Below are 17,171 nucleotides of genomic sequence, written 5' to 3' on the forward strand. Positions count from 1 at the left end.
CACACAGGAAAGTGCTTTTAACCTAACACATGCCTCCTCCACGACTCCTCCCGGCTGCATACCCTTGGGAACTATACTGGAACCTGAGTTGCCCTTGATGCATCCATTGCAGTGTAAATGAGTGTCAGAATGTTTGACATTCATGCACTCCTTACATAGAAAACAGCAGCTTTTTGAATTAATGAGTAAGCTTATAATTAACTGTTTGTTTAGCATTTACATGCATGTGGACATTGGAGCACTTCGCTCTCGCTCTGCAGGCCTACTTGTTGTTCCTAGAGTATTTAAAAGTAGAATGGGAGGCAGAGCCTTCAGTTTTCAGGCTCCTCTTCTGTGGAACCAGCTTCCAGTTTGGATTCAGGAGACAGACACTATCTCTACTTTCAAGATTAGGCTTCAAACTTTCCTCTTTGCTAAAGCATATAGTTAGGGCTGGACCAGGTGACCCTGAATCCTCCCTTAGTTATGCATGTTTCGTATTCACTCACCTTTTTCACTCACTATGTATTTATACATCACACTGCATTTAATAATTCAGTATCATTAATCTGGCTCTTTTCTGCAGCATGTCTTTTGTCCAGTCTCCCTCCCCTCGCCTCCAACTGGTAGATGGCTGCCTCCCTAAGCCTGGTTCTACTGGAGGCCTCTTCCTGTTAAAATTGAGGTTTTCATTCCTACTGTTACCAGGTGCTTGCTCATAGAGACAAAATAGGACAAAAAGTGTGCTTTAAAGTTCCCTGGAGCTTGTGTGCTATAGCATACTACAAAAGCAATCCAAGAGTTTTGCAAGGCAAGAAAATTGAATATATGTTAATGGAAAGTAAGTCATCTGATTTCAAGCAAAAAGAGCATTGCTTTCAATAAGTTCAGATGAAACTGAAGGCAGAGAGACCCACAAACAAAAAGCCAATGAAGGCAGCTGGAGTAAAAACCTGACAGAGTATCTCAAGGGACTAGACAGAGCATTTATTGATGTACATGCGGACATGGGTTTTCATCCAAGCATTAAAGACACAAACACACAATGTGTGCGGTGTGTCTGTGAACAATCTATACACTGAACTGTATTCAAAACACCATGAACATCCAAGTCAGTTAGTCAATCAGTAAATCTATTACAAAGGACGGGGGTCTTTGTTTTTCGTTAAAAAAAAAAAATGCTAAAAAAAGGACTGGAAAATCATCAATAGGAAAAGGGAAAATTATTTTCATGTCACAAAGGAACCAAGATAGGAAGAAATTAGAAACAAACGCACCCACTGAACTTTGGTGTCCTTGTTGGCAGATTTGTCATCCACTGGCTTTACATACCTTATATCCTCCACATGTCAGCCCTGCATTTCGTTTGGCAAGAACACACTTCATCCTCAAGAAGAAGGACCGCTCAATTTCATACTCTGTCAAGAAACAGACAAAAAATAGTTCAGAGGCATTACGCATGTTATATTATTTATATTATGTTCCATTTTTAACACTTCTTCAACAACTTCCATTTCTCACCCGGTTGCCACTGCACAACCTTACCATAATCCTGTCCAAAAGCTCTGGGACAAGAGTTTCTTAGGAGTACAGTACAGTAAAAAATTGGGGTGGGGGTGGAATGCTCTTACGAAAGCTTTCTTTGTCTTTAAGCAGTTTACAGGAATAGTGTCCAGGCTTGCAGGTTTGTGGAAAGACATCCAAAGCTGGTGGATGGTGGCTACTTTGTGTTCCATTCTCGATCACACTGCTTCAGTAATACTGAAGTCCGGGATCTGGAGAGGCCAATCCATAGCTGGTGGTCTTTCGTTGTCTTTTTCTTTCCATGTATGCTTTTACTGTATTGGCAAGATTTCTGGAATCATTTTCATGCTAAAAAATAAACCTCTTGCCAATCAGGTGCTTTCCAGAAGGTATTGAATTGCATTGTGGATCTAAATTCAAGCATTTGGTGTATCTTTTGTGTTCATAATACCATTAACTATAACAAGATCCTTAACACCACTTGCTGTACCCCCAAAACCATGACTGAGTCCCCACCGTGTTTACAAATGGCTGCAGATAATCACTGTTTTACTTATTTTCCTTTGTCCTCTGTAGATTCTGACAATGATTTGAACTAGAAATTTCAAATGTAGACTCATTACTCTGTAAGATTTGTTGCCACAGATTTTCAGTCCATCGCTTGTGTAATTTGGCATACTTCAGGTATTTCCCTTGCTTCCCTTCCTTAACCCTCTCAAGGCAGGCGTTGCCGATTTGCAAAAGTAAAAACTAACAACTTGATTACCCCACATACATATTTTATGAGGGTTTTTTTTTTACTCAGAAGTACCACTGCAGGACTTGGTTGTGCATTAGCAACAAAAAGTTTAATTTGAGCCTGAGAGGGTTAAGAATGGCTTCTTGACAGCCAGACTTGCACTGAGATTATTTCTGGTGCGACTTCAACAAATAGTAGATGGATCAAGTGAAGGGGCAGATACATATCTCAGGTCGCATGTCAAGTCTTCACTGGATTTTTTTCTGTTTCATAAAGACAGAAATTTGACCCATTTTCATCTCCTGTACACTTTTGTTTTGTCTTCTACTTGTCCAGTTATCTCATTGTTTTAGGATATATGACACAGCATGCTGAGATATACCAAGTTAATAGCTAATAGCTCTTTGTGAATTGTATGGTTACATTGTAACTTTGGTTCTCTGAGTAAGAGACTATATCTATTCTTTTACATATTCCATATGCATGGGAAATGAATGGGAAGGAAGTACCCGAAAATATATATGCCTGCTGCATGATATCTACAACCCAGTGAGACAGTCTGGCCTTTGACAAGCGTCTACCAGGACTCCAAAGTTAAAACAGGTAAAAAGCTGATCAGTCTTCCTAATGGTCTGAGTGCACCTAATATACTCTGTCAAGACTCAGACAGAGCACAGAGCAGCCTGGCACAGGCTGTCTTCTGTCCTGAGTTGGCCTGTAGGGTTGGTACGGAGGATAAACCCTGCTGCTTCCAGTAAAAACCTGCAACAGTCTTTATGGACTAATCACTAATCCTTCTGGAAAATGTTATGTCTATCAGAACAGCTGTTTTGAGGGAAATTCAGTTCAAATCAGCATCCTTGAGGCTTGAAGGCAGGTTGGTGAAGTGCACAAAGGTCTGAATCCAAATCCCATAGGGGAAGTGGGGATCTAGACTGGTGAATTGTCGCCCTCTGGGTACCTTTTAAAACTGGGAGCTGATTCATTACCACTGAGTGGAAATGAATCACCTCTGATTCACTCCGGATGAGTGATCATATTGGTCACTCAGCTGGAGGTGAGTGACCAATATAATCTGTCTTGATCAATGCCACAATACCTCGCAGGGTAACTGCTGATTTGCACGCCTCCAGTTAGGATTGCAAGAACTGCAGGATGATCTCCACTGTAGCCTCATGGTTGGCCATCTGGTGGGCCATGCATCAGGAGCCAAACAGTCCCCAGTGATACAAGTAGGCAGTCCTAGTGGGTTCTTGCATAGACTCTTGCATAGTTTGTACCACCAGTTCTGGTAGCCACAAGGCAAGGAGCCTTTTCCTCAGGGGCCACACATCAGTCTGTGGGAAAGGGGAGAATAGTGTTCCATTCACCTAAGACAGGAGTTTCCTTCAAACCAGGAGCTGGCTTGTCACAACCTGGTTGCCAGCTTGCAGAGGATGTTAGAGTCTAGGCCCCCTTCCTGTTGATGTAGGCTGCTGTGACTGTAGTTACTGTGCTGTCTGTACTGATGATGACATGATAGCCTCCCAGTCTTAGCAGGAACTGCTGGAGTGCAAGGAACAGAGCCATTAGCTCCAACACATTTATATCCAACACATAACCCTGCTCTAATTTGAGAGTACCTTCAAAAGTGGAGAGCTCAGTGGAGCCTCTGTGGCACCAAAGTCCCTGCCTGATGAGACTGCTGTGGGCAAAGGCCCAAACTCAGAAGGCATTGCTGAACATGCCATGAGGCCCATGAGGCAAAGAGCATTCCCCAGCTGACCCAAAAGTGTAGCCTGAAGAGGGCGAGCCAATGTCTGAGTGGCCCTGTTGGAGTCCAGAGTCATACCTAGAAAAGTTGTGACCTGGGATGGGTGGAGCTTGCTCTTTTGGTAGTTCAGAAGCCAACCCACAGGCTGGACATGTTCTAAGAGCACAACTACATGGCTGCAAGACTATTGTTCTGAGACTGCACAGACCAGCCAGTCATCCAGATAATTCAAAATTCTGAGACCTCACAAACTCATAGGTGCAGGAGTAGTTGTTACAGGGACTCTGTGTGAGAACTGTCCATGGTATCTAAGAATCACAGTGGACATCGTCCATGGTTTGTCCCTAAAGCCAACTGTGCTGCCCTCTGCTGACCTGGTGGCACAGTGAGACTGTATGGAGAGTTCAAGGCCACTCTCAACACACAGCTCTGCATGGATAAGTACCCAGTTCCACACATTGAGGACCTGTTTGCATCCCTTGCAGTAAGTTAGACTTATCAAATGCCTAACTATAGATTGATGTAGAAGAGAATTCAAAGAAGCAGTTGACAGTTTACAGTGCTTTGAGGTTCTCGAAAAGCGCTATATAAATGCAATCCATTATTATTATTATTATTACTCAAAAAGAGCTATTCTGCTTTAATTGTTTCCCCTTTGGGATAACATCATCACCAGGCTTATTTCAAAAGGCTATGGACCAAGTGCTTTTTGAACTACCATACACTCATTGTTACCTGAACAATGATGCTAAGCTATTATGTACATTTCATTCCTGACAGTGGCTACACTGTCCTGAATGAATTGCTCAATAAAGAGAAGAAATGACAGTAGACATCATACAGATACAGAGAAACTGGCAACTCATTGGTAGAAAAGCTTGCTGCTGCATTTGAGAATGATAGATAAAGAAAGAACCTGGCATCCCAGTGCCAGAAGGGTTCATTACAGTGAACCCTTCTGGCACTGGGATGCCAGGTTCTTTCTATATCCATCATTCGTAAACTGCAGCAGCAAACTTCCTACCACAGAGCTGCCACTTTCTCTGCACAGATGTTTAAAAAAAAAAAAAAAAGGCACCGGGTTACCAGTTCCCCTTCTCTCTATCCCTCCTTTGGGAAATGCAGCATGCTTTTTGGCACCAGAATGCCAGGTTCTCTTCCCTCATTCGCAAGCGCAGCAGCAAGCTCCTCTCCCAACGAGTTGCCAGTTTCTCTGCATCTGCTCTCCCCCCGCTTCAGGACACCTACACCAGGAGATGCCGGACTAGAGCAGCGCAGATACTGAAGGACCCGTCCCATCCTGGCAACAAACTGTTCCAACTTCTGCAATCTGGTAGAAGGTTCCGCATCTTCCGGGCAAGGACAGAGAGACTCAAGAGGAGCTTCTATCCCCAAGCCATCCGTGCCCTAAACACACACACCCGCCCTCTCACATCATCTATAATTGACTGAGACAGGACTCTTCCAGACACTAAACCAAGGCACAATGTACATTTCAATTCCTTTAATTTTAAATATGTTTATATTGTCTATCCTGTAAAATAGTCAGATATCTATTCATATTAATGTACAGAATTCACCTGCTTGCTGCTACTACTGCACATTCACCCAGTACATATACTATATGTGTGTATATATATATATATATAATGTTCTTCCTCTACACCCCCCCCCCCCCCCCCCAATTTTTGCACATGTCGAGGAGCGTGTCAGGCTACATTTCACTGTGTGTTATACTTGTATAACTATGCATGTGACAAATAATAAAGAACCTTGAACCTTGAACCTCTATAATTGCAAAAAGCAGCACCGAACCCTTTTAGCACTGGGATGCCAGCTTCTTTCTATATCCATCATTCACAAAATGCAGCAGCATGCTTTATAGCACTAGGATGCCAGGTTCTCTTTCTCTATCCCTCCTTTGCAAACAAAGCAGAATGCTTTTGACATCAGGATGTCTGGTTCTCTTCACGTATTTGCAAATGCAGCAGCAAGCTTTTGGCACCGGGATGCCAGGTTCTCTTTCTCTGTCCCTCATATGCAGCAATAAGCTTCTCTGCAGCTATCACTGCAAAAAGCAGCAGGGAACCCTTCTGCCTTCAGGATGTCAGTTGTCTGCCATCTGTCGTTTGCACAAAACAAAAACAAAAAACTTCCTGATACCAGGATGCCAAGTTCTCATACCAGTTTTTTGCTCTACTGTCCCCCCTTTGCAATTAGAAGTAGCAACATTTTCTGGCTCCGGGATGCCAGTTTCTCTTCACTCTATCCCTCTGTCACAAATGTAGCAGCAAGCTTTCCTTTCTGGGATGCCAGCTTCCCTGCATCTATCAATCTTTCACAAAATCTAACAGTGCACATTCCTGGCACCGGGTGCCCAGTCTCCTTCACCATATCAGTCATTTGCAAACACAGCAGTAAACATTCCTCACACCAGGATGACAGTTTCTCCGTTTTGTTCCCTCCTGTGCAGAATGCAGCAGCAAACCCTTGTGGCACCGGGATGCCGGGTTCTGTCCTCTATTGCTCCTTTTAAGAGATCTGAACTCCACCATATGCATAATTCCTCAAGGCGTCCCTTTTGAAATCGGCACAGTAGTTATTGCTACCTTACCCAAAGCAAATTAACCAGCCAGGCATCCCCTCTCCATCTTCTGCCCCAAGACAAGCTCACTTAAGCGTTTATGACCCCTCAAGCCATTACTTCAAGTCTCAAAATCCCAGCATACATCACTGTTAGAGCTTCAGTTCCGAGTCAAGTCATGTTGCTACATGATGAAGGGTTCCCCTTAATCATCTATCAAGGTCTTTCGTAATTTTGAAATTCCTTTGATCTCTTCTCCTGCAATTTCTTCCTAATTTTTCGAGCTCATCCGCTCCACTCTATGGAATCCTCCACCACCTTATTGAGGCCATGGGCTACTTATCTTCGCTAGCCTGACTACCAGTTATATTACTGCAGAGGTCTTTGACCTTTGTAAAGCACAGTTATTACTGCTTTTAGGGGATGCCTTCTTTGGGGATCTGCCATGCCCAGGAGCCGCGGCCAGTCCCCTCCGAGGCCTTCCCCAAACTGCAGCTCAATTCATGTTTAAGCCATTCACCTTTGTCTACTAAATTCAATTCAATTTAATTCAATTTTATTTATATAGCGCCAAATCACAACAAAAGTCGCCTCGAGGCACTTCATAGGTACAGAGAAAAATCCAACAATCATATGACCCCCTATGAGCAAGCACTTTGGCGACAGTGGGAAGGAAAAACTCCCTTTTAACAGGGAGAAACCTCCTCGGGGAGGGGCGGGGCCATCTGCTGCGACCGGTTGGGGTGAGAGAAGGAAAACAGGATGAAAGACATGCTGTGGAAGAGAGACAGAGGTTAATAACAGATATGATTCAATGCAGAGAGGTCTGTTAATACATAGTGAGTGAAAAAGGTGACTGGAAAGGAAAAACTCAATGCATCATGGGAATCCCCGGCAGCCTACGTCTATTGCAGCATAGCTAAGGGAGGATTCAGGGTCACCTGGTCCAGCCCTAACTATATGCTTTAGCAAAAAGGAAAGTTTGAAGCCTGATCTTGAAAGTAGAGATAGTGTCTGTCTCCCGAATCCAAACTGGAAGCTGGTTCCACAGAAGAGGGGCCTGAAAACTGAAGGCTCTGCCTCCCATTCTACTTTTAAATACTCTAGGAACCACAAGTAGGCCTGCAGTGTGAGAGCAAAGTGCTCTAGGGTGATATGGTACTACAAGGTCATTAAGATAAGATGGGGTCTGATTATTTAAGACCTTGTATGTGAGGAGCAGGATTTTGAATTCAATTCTGGATTTAACAGGAAGCCAATGAAGGGAAGCCAAAACAGGCGAAATATACTCTCTCTTTCTAGTCCCTGTCAGGACTCTTGCTGCAGCATTTTGGATTAGCTGAAGGCTTTTCAGCGAGTTTTTAAGACTTCCTGATAATAATGAATTACAGTAGTCCAGCCTGGAAGTAATAAATGCATGAACTAGTTTTTCAGCGTCACTCTGAGACAGGATATTTCTAATTTTAGAGATGTTGCACAAATGGAAGAAAGCATTCTTACATATTTGTTTAATATGTGCGTTGAAGGACATGTCCTGGTCAAAAATGACTCCAAGGTTCCTCACCGCGTTACTGGAGGCCAAAGTAATGCCATCCAGAGTAAGAATCTGGTTAGATACCATATTTCTAAGATTTGGTCACATGGCAAGTGGATGTTGACCACAAGTTGGTGCAGTAAGACAGAGGAGCTGCCACACAAATATATCACCCCAATGTGGCGAGTGTGCTAAATAATTGAGATGAGTTGGGGCTGGAGGTACTAAATTCACCTATTCCACTATTTCAGCCCTATTAGGGCTGGCTGGCTGGCAATTCCTGGTGGTTTGTTCTGAACTTTGCGATGCCAACAAGGCCCTTGACTGACTTCATCTGAAAGGTTACCCCAGACCTGGTCCAGTGGATGGAGCAGTGCAAAATGCCTTTCTTGAAGGTGAAGAAGGCTCTCTGTGGGGAACCACTGCTCCACACACCAAACCTTTCCCTCTCTTTTATCCTGCAGACTAACACCTAAAGCAGAGGCCTGCCGTCAGCAGATAAGGGGCGGTCAACTGCCCAGTTGTGTACATCAGCTGGAAACTGTCAGAACTAGAAACCTGGTATAGTACTGTTGAAAAAGAGGGCTTGGCAATCTGGTGGGCAGCACACTCTCTTTGTTATTACCTCCTGAGATGCCCATTCACCCTCTGCTGGATTGTACCCCACTGCAGTGGCTCTGTTGCATGAGAGATGCCAACACCCAGATCACCCAGTGGATTTTGAAACTTCAGCCTTTTAAATTCAAGGTGGTCCATAGGCTGGGGACTCAGGTAGTTGTAGCTGATTTCCTTTCACAGGAGGCAGAGTTGGCTTGTACACACAATCCGAACATGGGGCACATTTTCTTAATTCTATGTTGTTGTTTTCAAATTCTATGTTGTTGTACTTTTTCAACATGTTCAAAATAAAGATTCAATCAATCAGTCAATCAATCAATCAATGACCTCTGCAAACATGGGCATATATTATAAATTTTTAAAATATCTTTTGTATGTATATCACATCATAACATCATTGTAGTAGGAGGGGTGTTACAGATGGTGCCAAGGGAGGCTGGCCAACACAGACGGTTCTAATCATGCATCCCATACTTCAGTAGCACACCGCAACCGGAGGAGAGACAAGAGGAGCAGCCAGGCATGGACAGCATCGAAGAACAAACAGTTAATTCACTTCAAGAATAAAATATCAACTACCACTGTGTGGCACACAATGGAGAAATAAGGTCTTTAAGTACCTGGCAAGAAATGTTGCTGTGGGGCCTGGCGGAGACTCAGCACTGCTGTCATCTCATCATGGTCTGATGGGTGGATGTACTCAAATATACTGTTTCCTGTTAGCTCCACCTGTGGCACACACATTTGGAACATTTAGTGATTAGTTGCACAAATGCATTAAATTCATATAGAAACAAAAGAGTGTTCTATTTATGCCATGTCTGAAGTGTGTTGAAAACTCAGTTGTTACATGACACATGCTTCTATGTTACTTATACATTTTTCTCCAGATTGTTTGGTTCAGAAAATCTAAACTTATTCCTGGGTATACTAGTCCACATGAGAGAGTGCTGAGGTGGATTGTCTTACCTGTGACAGACCAAGGTGCACTGATGCCGTTTCTGATATGTACATGATTTTTCCATCTGATGCAACAACAAAAACAAACCCATCTAGAGTCTGAGGGAGAGAGCAACAATGAAGGTACTATTAACAACAAGTTATGTTGACGATAACTACTAGACCTGCCCTGAGGTCTAGTAGGACATGCATAGATATGGGTCTGCTGTTATAGTCCATAAGAAAATCTGAAGCCGGACTGAAACTCTTGAAATAAATAAATTCCTCTGTGGATGATCAGTTAGGTGTTTACAGCTAAAAGGAGGGTTGGAGATTGGCCTATAATTAGCCAAGACAGTTGGGTCAAGTGATGGCTTTTAAAGTGATTATAATTACTGCCAACATAAAGTTCATTAACTGAAAGAAATTTTTCATATTTAAGATTGATGAATAAATTAATGGTAGGGCTTCTTTGAGCAGTCTTGTAACAATACAGTCTAAGAGATCTGTTGATGGTTTGGAGGAAGCTGAAGTTAACTCAGAAAAATAATTTGGAGAGAAAGTATCCATCCATCCATCTTCTTCCGCTTATCCGGGGCCGGGGTACAGGGGCAGCAGCCTAATAAGAGAAGACCAGACCTCCCTCTCCCCGGCCACCTCCTCCAGCTTATCTGGGGGAACACCAAGGCATTCCCAGGCCACCCGAAAGATATAATCTCTCCAGCGTGTCCTGGGTCTGCCCCAGGGCCTCCTCCCGGTGGGACATGCCTGGAGCACCTCACATAGGAGGCGCCCAGGAGGCTTATCAGATGCCCAAACCACCTCAACTGGCTCCTTTCGATGTGGAGGAGCAGCCGCTCTACTCTGAGCCCCTCCCGGATGGCTGAATTTTCCACTCTATCTCTAAGGGAGAGGCCAGCCACCCTTCGGAGGAAGCCCATTTCTGCTGCTTGTATTTTCGGTCATTACCCACAGCTCATTACCATAGGTGAGGGTAGGGAAGTAGATCGACCAGTAAATTGACAGCTTCGCTTTTACACTCAGCTCTCTACACCATGATGGACCGGTACAACGTCTGCATCACTGCAGCCGCTGCACCAATCTGAAAGAAATAATTTAAATAAATAGTAATAGCATTCTGCAATTCTGGCAATAAAGCTGATGACAAGTTTAGTCCCACTTCTGGGTCCTGCATTTTGGGTCCTATCCTCCCTCCCACACACAGCTTCTCATGACAGATTTGAATTGAATCAGTTGGGTTATCACGTGTCAGTACAACTCTGGGTCTTGCCTGCACAAAAGCTCTGGCTGTACAAATAACTACCATATACCACAAAATGTGACTTCATGATCAAATTAGTATTTCGCACCCATCCATGAATCACCACCTTATCATGATGGAGAGGTTTGTGTGCCTATAGGGGCTATGTTGTCTGGAGCCCCTGGTAGGGTCTCCCAAGACAAACTGGTCCTAAGTAAAGCGCAAGAAGAGCACAGAGATGTCGAGCTCAATGCACAACTGGAGGTCTACTGGAGAGGGGTTAAACTCTTTTGTTGGACTTATGTGATAACCACAGTCTGCATAACTAACACCATGTTTGAACATAATTTATGTGTAAGTGTGTATGGCAGCAGATCATGGTAGACTGAAGATTGATGTTTGAATTTGTAATCGTACACTATATTGCCAAACTTATTCCATCGTTTGCCTTTCATATGCAAATTAACTTGAGTGGGATCCTATTCTTAATCCATGGGGTTGAGTATAATGTCAGTCCACCCTTTGCAGCTATAACAGCTTCAACTCTTCCGAGAAGGCTTTCCACAAGGTTTAGCACCTTAACGCCTAGTGTGTCATATTTGTTACATACAGGGTTTTTTGTGAGTTTTTGAGACTTCAACATCATTAATGTGATCCTTTCCCCCCCTGAAAAACCTCAATAAATTGCACATTTTTAAGCAAAATGCCACATGTAATAAATATGCCAAAATTAAAAGTCATGCATGGAAATTAAAATGTAATTAATTTTTTAAAAGACATTTTTTCTGATGGTTCAATAAACTCCTTTTTTTTAAATGGTTGAGAAAGCCTGGCTTGCAGTCTCCACTCTGCCAAATGTCTTTTGGTGGGTATTTTGCAGCACTGAGAGTTTCTTCCAGTGGAACTATGGGGCCGTGCCTGGCTTCTGAAAAACAACGCCACAGCAAAATCCCCCTCCACCAAACTGAGTTGCTATCATTCCCAATCTTTTTCACCTTTTTAACAGTTACCTTTGGAATATTTTGTAGTGAGGTCAATCAATCAATCAATCAATCAATCAATCAATCAATCAATCTTTATTGGCAGACTTCATGTCCATAAGAACAAGACAGAAACACCCCCCCCCCCCCATAAAATAAAACACAAGGTATAAACCTTAAAAATATATATATGTATATACATATAAACATATAAAGCATTTGTAAAAATATAAAACCATAATATACATAAAACACAATTACTTAAAAGAAATCAATAAATACACAAACACTTCAACCAGTGCTTTCTCAGACTGGATGAGTAATGGGAACCACTCACTGTCGGATCTGTGAGCGCTAAAATTATACTGTTACTAGAGCCATCCAGTCATTCTCTAAAATTGAACATTAACTTTCTTAAAAGTGTTTTAAAAGTCCAAACACCCACAGCTACAAACATCTGGCTGGCACTACCCCTTCTAGGTAACCTGCAAAGGATTCTCATCGCATCATTTTATGCAACATGCAGCTTCTGCATGCTACATTGTTTGTAGGATGACCACAAGGGGGCAGTATATAGCGGTGTGCAATACGCTTTAAACAAAGCCACTTTAACTGGAAGTGAACAAAAGCTGAATTTGCGAGCAATAGTATTTGCCTGCACATAGAGCTTACACCGCTGTCTGTATATGTCGTCATCATCATTCATTTGCTCAGTAATAAACCTGGCTGGAGCCTACAAAGCCACACCCCTCCCCCACATTGGACAATCGGACCATCTCTCCCTGTTCCTCACACCTAGGTATTCACCACTCATCCAACGTGTGAAACCTGCTGTGAGGACAATTAAAGTGTGGCCAGAGGGGACAGACGCAGTGCTCCAGGACAGATTTAAAAACACAGACTGGAATATGTTCACGCACACAGACCTGGACCAGTATGCCTCATCTGTACTGGATTACATCTCCGAAACCACAGACAGTGTCACCACCCAGAAACGGATCACCATGTACCCCAACCAGAAGCCTTGGATGAACCGGGATGTTCGTCTCCTCCTGAAGGCCCGCAACACTGCCTTTAGGTCAGGAGATGCACACGCCTACAGCACAGCCAGGGCTAATCTAAAGAAGGGCATCAAAAAAGCCAAACACCATTACAAAAAGAAGGTAGAAGAACACTTCTCCAACTACAACCCCGACGCATGTGGCAAGGACTCCAGCCCATCACACACTACAGGACCACCAAACCCTCCCCCGCATCCTCTGATGTCTCCTTCCTCAACGAGCTCAACAACTTTTATGCTCGTTTTGAGCGAGGGAACCCCACAACCACAACCAAAGCAGACATGACGCCAGACCACCAACCTCTGACTCTCTCCCCCACCGATGTAGGAGCGGTGCTGAGCAATGTCAATGTCCACAAGGCTGCAGGCCCTGATGGCATCCGCGGGCGTGTTCTCAGAGCGTGTTCTGGGGAGCTTGCAGGAGTGCTCACAGACATATTCAATCTGTCCTTGGCCCACGCTGTGGTACCGGCCTGCTTCAAATCCACCTCCATCGTCCCGATACCCAAAAACTCCAACCCATCTTGCCTCAATGATTACCGCCCAGTAGCACTCACCCCCATCATCACTAAGTGCTTAGAGCAGCTGGTCCTAGCACACTTCAAATCCTGTCTCCCCCCCACCCTGGACCCCCACCAATTCGCATACCGCCAGAACAGGAGCACAGAGGATGCAGTCTCCATCGCACTGCACTCTGTCCTCTCACACCTGGACAACAACAACACCTACGCCAGAATGCTGTTTATAGACTTCAGTTCAGCATTTAATACAATCCACCCCTCACAACTCATCAGGAAACTGACAGACCTGGGTATCAGTTCCCTCATCTGCAAATGGTTACTGGACTTCCTGACCAACCGCCCCCAACATGTCCGGCTGGATAACCGCTGCTCATCTACCATCACAATGAACACCGGTGTACCACAAGGCTGTGTGATGAGCCCTTTCCTCTACTCCCTCTTCACCCACGACTGCAGACCTGCTGATGGTTCCAACACCATCATTAAGTTTGCAGATGACACCACGGTGATTGGCCTCATCAGTGACAACGATGAGGCCGCCTACAGGGAGGAGGTGGATCGTCTGGCTGAGTGGTGCGACACAAACAACCTGCTGCTTAACACCGAGAAGACCAAGGAGCTCATCGTAGACTACAGGAGGAATGCTGACCCACATCCACCCATCCACATTAAGGGGATGGCTGTGGAGCGTGTGAGCAGCTTCAAGTTCCTGGGAGTCCACATCTCCGAGGATCTCACCTGGACGAACAACTGCTCCAAGCTGGTCAAGAAGGCTCACCAGCGCCTCTTCTTCTTGAGGACTCTGAGGAAGAACCACCTGTCCTCAGACATCCTGGTGAACTTCTATCGCTGCACCATCGAGAGCATCCTGACCAACTGTATAACAGTCTGGTACGGGAACTGCTCTGCCTCGGACCGGAAGGCGTTGCAGAGGGTCGTGAAAACTGCCCAGCGCATCGCCGGAGCACCACTTCCTGCCATAAAAGACATCTACAGGAAGCGGTGTCTGAAAAGGGCTGGGAAAATCATCAAAGACACCAGTCACCCATCACATGGACTCTTCACCCTCCTGCCCTCTGGGAGGCGCCACAGGAGCCTCCGGACTAAGACCACCAGGTACCGGAACAGCTTCTTCCCCACAGCTGTCAGACTCCTGAACTCTGCCTCCTGACATCTGACCCACGTTAAACTCATGGACTGAACATACACACACCCACAATGGACAACTGTACCCTCAAACACACAATAATAACATGGACTGAACCACCACTCACAACCACCAGCACTTTATATAGCCTCTGTAGAAACTATCTACACCCTCACTTATCTTAACTGCACTACTGTATAGCTCTGTGTAAATAATCATTCTGTGCATTCGATAATCTTTAATCCTACAACTGTTTATAACTTGCATAGTTCCCATTTCTGTATAGCTGTATATCTCAGATTCTGTAAAGTTATTTATTTCATATTCTGTATAGTTTTTCATATTTATATCCTGTCCATAGCCTGTACATAGTTTGTACTCACTACAGCCTGTACATACTTATAGTTATAGAATATTCACAACATACTTCATACCGTGTACATTATAACATACCATAATAGACCCATTGCTGTAATATACTCACATATCTATATTATTGCTAATATATATTGTAATATATCTATATCACTAAAGCACTTCTGGATGGATGCACACTGCATTTCGTTGCCCTGTACCTGTGCATGTGCAATGACAATAAAGTTGAATTCTATTCTATTCTATTCTAAAGTGACCGAGGTATTCCACCTTTTTATGAACTTCAAGAGTTTTTGGGCCAGTTTAAACAAAGGGAAATTTAGCTGTTTATCCTGCTTGGTTCTACATATCAAAACAGCACTTTTAGCAGAATCGTACTTTATGTCATATTGCACACCATATTCAGTACAGACATTGAGAAGATCCTGTAACCCAGCACTGCTTGGACTAAAAACAACCAGGTCATCTGCATACATAAGATGATTTATCAATGTTTTACCTAATATACACCCAGTGTTACAGGCTCTCAGCTGTATGGACAGATCATCAACATATAGATTAAATAAAATTGGAGACAAAATCCCACCCTGTCTAACACCATTGCTGACACCAAAGGGGGAAGAAATACTGCTTCCCCATTTAACCTGCATGTTCTGATGAGCGTACCAGTAAGAGAGAATCCTCACCATGTATTGAGGAACTCCCCGTGTCTTCAGGTTATCAAAAAGTTTTCTGTGGTTCACTCGATCAGAAGCCTGAGAGGCATCAATGAAACACATGAGGACAGATGAATTTTTAGCCCTGTACAAACTGACTATTTCCTTAAGTGCATATATGCACATGTCAGTGCCGTGCTTTGGTTTGAAGCCAAACTGATTATCCAGAGAAGAGATGAACACACTAACTCTGTCAAACAAGATTCTTTCTAACGCCTTAGATAAAATACTGGCTAGTGCAATCGGCCTGTAATTATCCAAACAGCTCACTTTTGCAGCTTTGTCCTTCATAACTGGTACCAGTAAAATACACAGCACTGAGTCTGGTAATATGCCATGAATCATAAACCCAGTGAAGCAGAGCGCTAAAAGAGGAGCTAGCCTTAAACTAGCATGTTTTAAATGTTCTGCCGTGATGTGATCCAAACCAGAGGATTTATTATCAGACAACCTATGAATGGCTTCATATACTTCATGTGTCCTTACACTTATTGTGTCATTACTCATGTCAAAATTGTCCTCATATGGTTCACTTTTTATACAGTTAAACAATGCACTGTAATGCTGTCTCCATAATGCTGCAATGTTACCGGCCCAGAAACACCTTCAACAGTTGATGGTAGAGATGGTTTACAGTTATTAAGAGCTTTCACCTCTTTCCAAAAATCTGCCATATTATTACACAGCATTTTCCAAAGAATCCGCTCTCAGCATTTGCTCATGTTTAGTTATAAAGCGAACAGCGTACTTATATCTGGCATTCGCACATTTTTTCTGTTCAAATTCTGGGCCTTGTTTAGGTCTTCCAGCCATGGCCCAACATTTATAAGCTATGCGAGCTTCATCATGGTACATGGATACATGTTCTTTCCAGCCAGGTCTGATGTTAGGTTTCTTATGCTTATATTGTTTATCAAGCAGTGTACCACTTTCATGCAGAGCAGTCACTATATCATCATACACATGCAATAATCCTTTCTGTCATCGTTGTATTTTTACTCAGTTGTATATAGTATTTGTATTTGTATTCTATTTTTATCTTATTGTATATTTATTTTATTTTATTCTACTGTATATAGTATTTTATTTTATTCTATTCTGTACAGTTGTGTACTGTATTTATTCTTATTGTATTCTAATTTTTGCCTCATAACTTTTGCACTGTCCACTTCCTGCTGTGACAAAACAAATTTCCCACGTGTGGGACTAATAAAGGTTATCTTATCTTATCTTATCTTATCTTATCTTATCTTATCTTATCTTATCTTATCTTATCTTATCTTACACGGAGCAGAGTAAATGTTTATGCACAGCATTCTTACAGTTGACATCTTTACACAAAATAGCTTCTTTGGGCAAAGAAATGTTGTTCAGATGTATATCGGTATCACTATGATAAGCTAAGAAATCATCTTCACCAAATGTTGACCAGTCTAATTTT

General features: G+C 43.3%; 1 protein-coding gene and 1 pseudogene across 1 annotated transcript in view; both read right to left on the reverse strand.

The window, feature by feature from the left end:
• The window catches only part of sim2 (SIM bHLH transcription factor 2), a 61,329-nt gene that overhangs the window by 14,204 nt on the left and 29,954 nt on the right, over positions 1–17,171 (reverse strand). Inside the window, exons 3-5 of the mRNA XM_085469345.1 lie at positions 9,701–9,790; positions 9,352–9,460; positions 1,312–1,397 (exon numbers count right to left, since the gene is read on the reverse strand). Coding sequence (XP_085325471.1) covers positions 1,312–1,397; positions 9,352–9,460; positions 9,701–9,790 — 285 coding nt within the window. The remainder of the gene's footprint in view (positions 1–1,311; positions 1,398–9,351; positions 9,461–9,700; positions 9,791–17,171) is intronic.
• LOC146699594 (uncharacterized) lies at positions 15,754–17,061 on the reverse strand (annotated as a pseudogene).

Source organism: Copadichromis virginalis, linkage group LG10 (genome assembly GCF_057382275.1).
Source record: "Copadichromis virginalis isolate Kocher_CV1m ecotype Utaka linkage group LG10, C_Virginalis_male_GT1.1, whole genome shotgun sequence".
NCBI lineage: Eukaryota > Metazoa > Chordata > Actinopteri > Cichliformes > Cichlidae > Copadichromis > Copadichromis virginalis.